General features: G+C 37.1%; 1 protein-coding gene across 1 annotated transcript in view; it reads right to left on the reverse strand.

The window, feature by feature from the left end:
* The window catches only part of LOC106874958 (FYVE, RhoGEF and PH domain-containing protein 2), a 499,830-nt gene that overhangs the window by 48,920 nt on the left and 440,933 nt on the right, over positions 1-9,977 (reverse strand). Inside the window, exon 7 of the mRNA XM_052968055.1 lies at positions 8,167-8,315. Within this exon, the coding sequence (XP_052824015.1) occupies positions 8,167-8,315 (149 nt within the window). The remainder of the gene's footprint in view (positions 1-8,166; positions 8,316-9,977) is intronic.

The raw sequence follows: 9,977 nt of genomic DNA on the forward strand, positions 1-9,977 counted from the left end.
ATATATATATATATATATATATATAATGTGGCACGGAAAAGCACCCACTACAGTCTCGGAGTGGTTGATGTTAGGAAGGGCATCCAGCAGTAGAAACTTTGCCAGGTCAGACTGGAGCCTGGTGCAGCCTTCTGGCTCACCAGTCCTCAGTCAAACCGTCCAACCCATGCCAGCATGGAAAGCGGACGTTAAATGACAATGATGATGATGATGATGATAATATATATATATATATATATATATAGCAAACAACTTACAGATGCAAGTGCTACCAGTTGAAGGCTCTGCATACTGGATACTAGCAAGCTTATGAGGTCATCAGGATATTGCATATCACCCCCACCCTCACTGAAATCATGCCCTGCTTGCTAGACCCACTGGTTACTAGGTTTCACTCAATATTTTTCAAACCATTGCTCATTGTCTCCAGTGACTTGCCTTCTCCACTGTAGTCTGAATATCACTCATGATGGTATTTGCTTCATAATGAGTTAGGCCTAGTAAGTAACAACAGTTACCTTACACTGTGTTCAGTGAATCCTCTACTCTTAGAAACACACGCAATCATCCTAGACCATTGTTTGAAAATGGTTGATTGGTAAAGTATCTTTCAGCAACATATTTCAATACTTCTTTTTATCTCTTTTGTTCTCTAATAATTCAACAGCCTTCCTGCACATATTGCTGTTGTTATAGTTATAGTGTGGAACTAGTGTTGTTTACCCTCAATTCAGCACTCATCAGGCAGACCAATAATTCTAGGCATGACCTAGGATTTTAAATATAGTAAGGATTTTAGATATAGTAAGTCCAAGACTACATTATCTAGTGTAAGCAATAACATTATCTCAATGTAGGTGATAGCACCCCTAAGGGGGCACTGGGCATGTTAAAAGGGGTGTTAGGCTTTAGGGGGGCCTAAATTTTACTTATAATAGTAATTATATAATACATGATAAAACAAATAATGGTTATAAAAATAAATGAGATCTCCTCAGGCACAATGAAACCATTAACTTGCAATGTATTAAGTAAATTAACAACTTTTGTCTTTATTAACTTTTGGTTATATTTACTTTTTTATCATTTCACTGTTAAAAGCTTACACAATCCATTTTTAGAGCAAAATTTATAAATTGTAATCCATGTTAAATTAATTTAGTCATGATACTTAACTTGCCACTTAGGTGGGTGTTGTGCATAATTCCTACTTAAAAGATGATACTAGGCATAACAACTACTTAAAAGGGGAGCACTAAAAAAAACAAAAAAACTAAGAACCAGCAATCTAATGTAATTTTTCTTTTAAGATGGTAAGGTGTGATTTGATGTGGAGGCGCAATGGCCCAGTGGTTAGGGCAGCGGACTCGCAGTCTTAGGATCGTAGTCTTAGGATCGTAGTTTCGATTCCCAGATTGGGTGTTGTGTGTTTATTGAGCGAAAACACCTAAGCTCCACGAGACTCCGGCAGGGGGTGGTGGCGATCCCTGTTGTACTCTTTCATCCCAACTTTCTCTCACTCTTTCTTCCAGTTTCTTGAGTAACGCTGCGATGGACTAGCATCCCATCCAGCTGGGAGGAACACATGCGCCATAGAAACCGGGAAACCGGGCCCATGAGCCTGGCTAGGCTTTGAAAGGGCGTAAAGTAAAGAAAAGAAAAGGTGTGATTTGAGGGAAATTTGGCTTCTACATGTGTTAATCTAAAAATTTCATCCTGACACCAAACTTGTTGACCTTTTCAACCTGGTTAGAAATGTTGATGTACAAAGGTTATTAGCATTGCATTTCCTTTCTTCTTCTGATTAAATACAAATAAAAGAAACATTGGCAACATATTGTTTGGAGACCATGGCTAGAATATCATCAGAAGAGAATACTTTAGCGTTTAGATAACTCTGTCAAATGTAAAACTTATTTATTCACCTTTGTTTTTGAATTAATCATGTATCATCTCATAGCTTCAAGCTTTCGATGATGTGATTATTTTTAGAATGACATTGCAGGGTAGGTGTGAGAGAGTGGATCTGGCGGGTTTGAACATAAAAGAAAGTAGAATATTTGGACCAGATATGGGTGGTTTAAATGCTAAGGGGTCAAGGGGCCAAAGATATCTCTATTTTTGGCCATCACTTAAAACATAAATGTGACTATGCAGTTAAGAAGTTTGCTCAGCAAACACATTGCTCTAGGTTTGATCTCAAATGTGTAGTAGGAAAAGGAAACACTTTTTAAAGGGAATTCCTTGGCATGTTTGTTCAGCACTGAGTCACAGATATTTTATCACTCTCTTGACTCTGTGACAATTCAACAACTAGTTGTCACATAAAATATTATTGACAAAATATATAACATTTAGTCTTGTCTGTGCTTGGTCAATGGTTAAATTCTAAAGTTCCGTAGCCTGATTATATTTCTTAGCTGTAGCTATTTTCCCTCACTTACATGTTGTTTGTGAAATACTTGAACATCACAACGTCTCCTTTTTTAAAAGTCATAATCACTGTATCAATGTAAGCTAATTATTTCATAGATATAAGGAGAAAATTAGTAAATTTAGACCTCACAACAATTAAACCTAAGATACATAAGCTCAGGAACAGGGGAAGTAAGGGGTGTGAGCACACCCCCTAGCATTTTTTGAGGGGAAGTGGGAAATGCTTTGAACATCCTCCTGAAAAACTGGGTTTGCACTCTCTAAGCAAATTTCATTCTTGCACTTATGCTAAGATGCTGACATTGATGATGTTGGTGTTGCTTCTGATTGTGTTGATGATAATTTATGTTGATACTGATGATACAGTTACTGATGACAATGGTTAATGGCTATCATAGGGATGTTGGTTGCAATGATGTGATGATGCTTATGTTGATGCTAGTGATGATAATGATACTAATGTTGATAATGATGCTGATAAAAACAATAATGTTGATAACGATTATTGATCATGAGGATATTAAGGACAATGATGATATTGCTGCTGATGATAATGAGGAGGAGGAGGAAGAGGCAGAGGACAGTGACAATGCATACTGAACAAACAGTCCAGGCTTTGAGTTTAGAATAGAATTTCTAAACATATATTTAAAAGGGGGGGGGGTGAAAGCTTACTGAGCCTAATTAACTTGATTTATAAAAAGCAAAAATTAATTCAATAAACACTGCACAGCTATTCATAACCTGACTGTTTTTCTTTCTCAATTTTGTTGTTGCTGCTGGGTTTTTTTTATCATTCCTGCTGTGAGTGAACCCCAGTTTGAACTTTTAGTTATGGGTTTATAGTACTCTGTATAACCTACCTGTAAGTTACTAGGTTACAGGGTTCTTTAGTACAATCCCTGCTCCCCTCCCTCGCCTTTTATTTTTTTAGATCTATTCATTCATGTACCAACAATAGTAGAAATTAACAATAAGAATATCTCTTGATTTAAAGAGACATTTAAAAATAGGTTTATCTGTTCTCAGTTTGTCCCCTTTTTTTTAATGCTTCCCATCAGGTAACTTTTGAGATGCATCCTGTAATCTAATGAAACTCTTAATAAAAATTATACAAAAATCTTTGTCTCTCTAAACAGTAAATAGCATTGTTAGATTCAGAGTCAGTTATTTGGTTACAGATAAAAACAGGAATTGTGATTTCTGATTCAGACATGGCAGTGTTGTTACAGAAGCTTGCTTTGCATCCATGTGGCATTTGGGTTCAGTCCCACCGTGTAACACCCTGGGCAACTGCTTTCAACTATAGCCCCAGCCTGGCCAATGCCTTGTGAGTGAATTTGGTAGACATGAACTGTGTTGAAGTCCATTGTATATGTGTTTGTGTGCTTGTGTGTTTTTCCGTTTGTCTCTCCCACTGCTTAACAACTGGTGTTATTTCATAGACATAAGGAGGAAATTAGTAAATTTAGACCTCACAACTTAGCAGTTTGGCAAAGGAGACAGAATAAGTACCAGACATAAAAATAACTACTAGGGTTGATGTTCGACTAGAGCAAAAAACAGCCACAGTCCAATGATTAAAACAAAACAACTAGAAATAAGATGCTGGTCTGTTTCAGATGAACTGCAGATGGAATAGCATCTTATCCATTGGCCATAAGTATACTTGATCATGGAAGGTCATGGTTACCATAGCAACAACACAGTTGTTAGAAAATCTAGATTGTTTTCTACAGTTCATTAATTACTATATAAAACTATTAAAGCCTTTAATTAAAGTGTGTTTTAAAAGATTCAGTTATGTTTAATTATTTCAAGTCCAAAAGATATTCTTCTTTGCACTGCTGTGCACAGATTTTTCTGACAGGACATGGTTGTGAATATCTGTACATATATCAACATTGACATAATTCATATAGTTGATGCAGCATTTTTCAAGAGTGGTATCGACAGTAGTCGGAAGTGTTGTAATATTTTAAATTTAAATCTTACAATAAGAACATTTGCCAAAATTTCTATTCCAAAGAGTAGCAGAAGTGTGCAAAGAGAGTGTGAAACCACACTTAAGACAGATTTCTTTCCAGAACTGATACTAAAATAAAACAAGGGTGTTGTGTATCCTAAAACATAGGGGGATTAGGTAGAAAGATCACAGAAATTTCTGAAAACACAGGTTTAATACCATGAGACCATGATTAACTACTAGTTCTCAAAAGCATTTCATGGCTAAGAAAATATATAGGAACTATTCAACAATGACATTGCTTGCAACTAAGGGTAAGTTGGTATCAGCACACACCATACTTTCATTTATGAATTCCAGTATCCATGTAGTATGCAGCAGACACAGACACTCTCTCAGCTCTCCCACCCTGGACCCAGTAGTACACCCAAAATGTGAGAGCTAGAGGGTGAGAGGGTTGCACAAGGACTGAAATGATTCTTCATTTATCAACTGCAAAAAGATGAAAAGCAAAGTTGACTTTGGCAAGGTTTGAACTCAAAATAGAGAGAGCCAGAATAAATATTGTAACACAATCTATCTGACACTAACAACTCTGCTACTTGACCATCTCTCTCTTTCTCTCTCTCTCTCTCTCTCTCTCTCTCTCTCTCTCTCTCTCTCTCTCTCTCTCTCTCTCTCACACACACACACACACACATGCACAATTCTTTTGAAATAAAGTGTTTCAGTCTAAGAAGGTTAAAAGTGATAATATAATGTCATTCATGTCTTGGAGATACAATAGCATTTCTTTTGTTTCCAAGATATACCAACCATTCCTCTTGTTCCTGGATCATGTAGTGATCATATTCAAAATACATTGTAACATAACTGACTTTGGCACAACATACATTCATCACTGATTGACATTCTGACAAGGAGACTTTACAGAATACGGACCAATACATAATTTCCTATTGATATGTAAAGTACATTTCTGTCAAGTCTATATTTAAACAGGTCTGGGGAGAAGGTCATGTAGAATGCTAACTTGTTATGACTGTTTCTTGAGACATTCATCCTCAATGTTCTATATATTTTTCTGTGTACTTTCTATATATTTGCTTTTGATAGTATTGTATGTTACAGCTGTTGTATAGTTCCAGGTCAACATTGATGCAGGAGATATGACCAAAGTTATTCCAGCTTTGACAATCTAGTCTTTTTGATTTATATAGAAATATATTAGCCAATGTTTACATTACTTACTTAAGATGATGGTTAGTGAACTGAGGGAAATTTGGCAGCTATTTTTAGTCTATGAGTGACTCCATAGATATTTTCTCACTGTCCATTGTGCAATGTTTCTTCTGTGGATGTGTGCAGAAATTTGCTTGCACTCAAATTTTGTCTTTTGTTGTGAAGCATATGCACATCCATTTTTCTCCCTTGTGTGCTAGTTGTAAAGTATGTGGGGACATGCATAAGTGCATAGCCTAGAGAGAACATTGTTCTTGTGCATGTTTGGATAGATACATACATAGGCAGAGACAAATGGAAACATTGTGGGCTCATTGAAAACATGACACAACAGAAAATTTTCAAGTACTACAATGCCCTCAGAGAGAGAGTGAGTGAGTTGAGTGAGTGCATGCGTGCATGTGAGTGAGTGTGTGCATGTGTATCATCATCATCACCATCATCATTTAACATCTGCTTTCCATGCTCTCATGGGTTGAATGGTTTGACTGAAGTCTGGAGAGCCAGCAGCTGCACCAGGCTCCAATCTGATCTGGCAATGTTTCTACAGTTGGACGCTCTTCCTAATGCCAACTGCTCCAAGAGTGAAGTGGGTGCTTTTTATGTTCCACTAGCACAGGAGCCAGTCAGGCAGGCCTGGCATCGATCATGTTTGGATAGTGCTTTTTATGTGCCACCAGCACAGGAGCCAGTCAGTGGGTGCTGGCATCAGCCACGTTCGGATGGTGCTTTTAACATGCCACCAGCACAGGAGCTAGTCAGTGGGTACTGTCATCAGCCACATTCGGATGGTGCTTTTTACGTGCCACCAGCAAGGGGGCCAGTCAAGCGGTCCTGGCATCAGCGCGTAATTGCATTTAGGCATGTACAATGGTTTGTTACCCTGGACAGCCCAAATAAACTGATAGGAAGGGTATCCAGCAGAGAAATCCATGCCAAAAAGTAGAAAGAATCAAATAGGCCTAAAAGGAAGTCTGTAAGTCACAGTGCAGGCAACTGTCTAGGAGAGCAATAACTGAACAAGGAAAAAAAAAGAGATACAGGGCTGAAGGGACTTTATAGCATTGCCATAGACAACCCCTCTATTACCAGTAGCACAATAAAATGCACTCAGTCCGTGCAGTAAAAAAAGTTGATAAAAGGGAGAACATCTATTTGTAAAACTTGAACCCCGAAAGAGAAAGAAATGAAGAGACATGAAGTCTGTAGGCTACACAGTGCCCAAGAGGCCAGTAACTTTAAATAAAATTATACTGTGTAGAGGTGAAATCTTCATGTTTAGTGACACAATAAAATGCATCCAGACCATGATGTAAAGTTGATTTTGCTAGGAATGAGATCTAGTCATATAATCTATGCCCTCGTGATACACAACAACAACATGTGGTCTTTTTGTTTTTTCTGTTGCTGTAGGTGCCAGATCATAAAGTAGCATGACAAGTGGTATAAGACATAGTGAAAACCATGAGGTATCTGACAATGATAATGAATATGCTTTCATACCAGCACAGGCGTAGCTGTGTAACTAAGAAGCTTGCTTGGCAAGTGTCTTCTACAATAGCCTCCAGGTTGACCAAAGGCTCACGAGTAGATTTGGTAGACAGAAACTGATAGAAAGTTGTGTGTGTGAGAAAGAGAGAGTTTGTGTCTCTTTACCTTGATATATAATTGTTGTAAGCAAGTGGCACTATCATACAGACAGTAACTTTTGTTTAGATCTCTCATGAAAACATATCCAGCCATGGGGCAATAATACCTTACTTGGAAACAGGTGAAGTTTGGCGACAATATGGGCATCTGGTCATAAAAAATTGGCCTCAACATATTCTGTCCAACCCATATGAGCTTGGAAAAGTGGACATTAAACATATGATGATGTTGATGATGATGATTTACAGGGTAACATACCTGTGTGTTTGTCAAGGCTTATAGTCTAGTGATTAAGGTGGTATGCTCATGACCATTAAGCTATGTGTTCATTCTCAGACTGGGCAGGGCATTGTGCCCTTGAGCAAGGTACTTTATTTTATACTGCTCCAGTACACTCAGCTGAAAATGAGTACCCGCAGAATCTAGGGACTGACTCTGTGATGGATTAACACCCCATTAAGAAGGGTGTCCTGCACTCTCAACTGAAAACACCTTGAAAATTAAGATGAGCTTTGACCTGGTAGGCTTCAGGTAGGCTTATATTTCTATGTGTTTGTGCACATGAGCATGTGTATGTGAGCGTACAGTGATCCCTCGACTATCATGGGTGTTATATTCTGAAACCCACTGCAAAGTAGAGACAGTACTGTATATTTTTTTAATTATTTTTATAATTTGTACATATCTATTTTATTATAAATGCAAAACAATACCACAGAGGAATCGATGTAAGCTTAAATAATAAACTGTGATATAGTGAGGGATTACTGTATATATTTTTTACGCTATGTATGAAACGATGTCAGTGAATTTTATTGCATAATGAAAATAAAACTTTCAACAAATGGAAAAATTTCTTAGATATCACTTACCAATTCTTCATTCTCTCCTCCAGTTGTGGACACATGAAGTTGTGATGGAATTGGTAAATACTCTTGATATTAGAGAACATCTGTGTTATAACATCTGATGAGAAAAAATTGTGCGCTTGGTTTTCAACGATCACTTGAAACTGGAAAACCTAGAAAAGTTAAAGTAGGGAGACATTCAATTATATTTCCTAAAACAATAAAGGAAAAATAACTAGAGAGAAAACTATAGAGAAGTGTTTCTATTAAACTGTTGTTGTTGTTGTAAGTTAATCAAGGGTTCTTAGATTAAAAGAAAAATTTTACTTTTATTTTTGTAGGCTGCGTGGTTAAGAAACTTAATTTGTAGTCTCATGGTTTCAGGTTCAGTCCCACTGTTTGGCTTTTTGGGCCAGTGTCTTCTGTTATAGACTGGGGTTGACCAATACTTTGTGAACAAATGAGCAAATTAGGTAAACAAAAACTGTATGGAAGCCCTTCATATGTGAATGCATGTCCTTGTGTCTGTGTCTTAAACTACCATCATTCTGCTTGACAACTAACGTTGATTTATTTATATCCTTGTAACTTAACAGTTTAGCTAAAGGGACTGATAGAATAAATACCAAACTTTAAACAAAAAGTACTCAGCTCAATTTGACTAAAACTCTCCAAGACAGTGCCCTAATGTGGCAGCAGTCTAATGACTGAAACACATAATATGTAAAAGATAGCTTAACCTAAGGAGGAAGAGTAGCACCCATGAATCCTTTCAGGGACTCCAAGATCAATGGGAGGGAGTCATCCTCAGACAGGAGACCTGGCCTGAAAGTTTGCAACTGTGTGGATTTTGCTAAAGACAAACCAAAGATCAATTATTTGTTGGTGTTGAACAAGATAACAGATTGTAGACCTCCAATGCAAAGTGTTTCAAAAAAGACCATCCCATCTTCTGTTTCAGACAAAATGTATTTGAAATTACATTACTGTCCTTTCTTTTTGTAAGAAATGCTGAGTGTGATTTGAAGGTGATTTAGCTGCTGTTTCTAGGTCAATCTTTTGTACTGTAGCCTCCCTTATAGACTTTCTTGCGTGGAATTAATAATGGTGATACTAATAATAAGCTTGACGGTGAGGTTTATTACAACATTCACTATCTATCTGCTATCCTCAAGCTACCTTCTTAAACAATTTGCTGAGACATGTGTTCTTTCTCTCTATACTTCAGAAATGGCTTTCCATTGCCTCTACCTGTTCAAGCAAACTAATGCATGTTGATTAACTGGTGGTGTGTTGCTATTTAACTCCAAGTCATGAACCAGCAGGCCTATAATCAAAGGTATCCCAGCAACATCAATACTGTCTTTTTGTATATATACAAGGAGGTGCTGAAAAGTTCCTGGCTTTAAGGGTGTCATGAAAGGCCTGACTGGAGACCCAACCTTACAAGTTCTTTTACAGAGCTTAGAAAAACTGAAAGACCACTGCAATAAGTGTTTGAATCTCAGAGGGGAATATGTTCAATAAAATCATTGTTAACTAAACTTCCAGTATTTTCTTTTATCCAAAGCCAGGAACTTTCCAGTACCCCCTTGTAGGACTACAACACCCAATATATCCTTCATTTTGTTTCTTTTGCTAAGATGACGGTAGAATGTGTTTGAGGAAATTTGGCTTTTATTTCTAGCAGATCAAGCAACTATGTAGAAGCTATCTCAACACAATATATATACAGTTCATTTGATATGCTTGAGTAAATGATGTTAATATTTTAGTTGATCAATAGTGATCCACTACCGCAATATAAATATATATGTATATATATATATGTATAT

This window comes from Octopus bimaculoides, chromosome 5 (genome assembly GCF_001194135.2).
Source record: "Octopus bimaculoides isolate UCB-OBI-ISO-001 chromosome 5, ASM119413v2, whole genome shotgun sequence".
NCBI classification, from domain to species: Eukaryota; Metazoa; Mollusca; class Cephalopoda; order Octopoda; family Octopodidae; genus Octopus; species Octopus bimaculoides.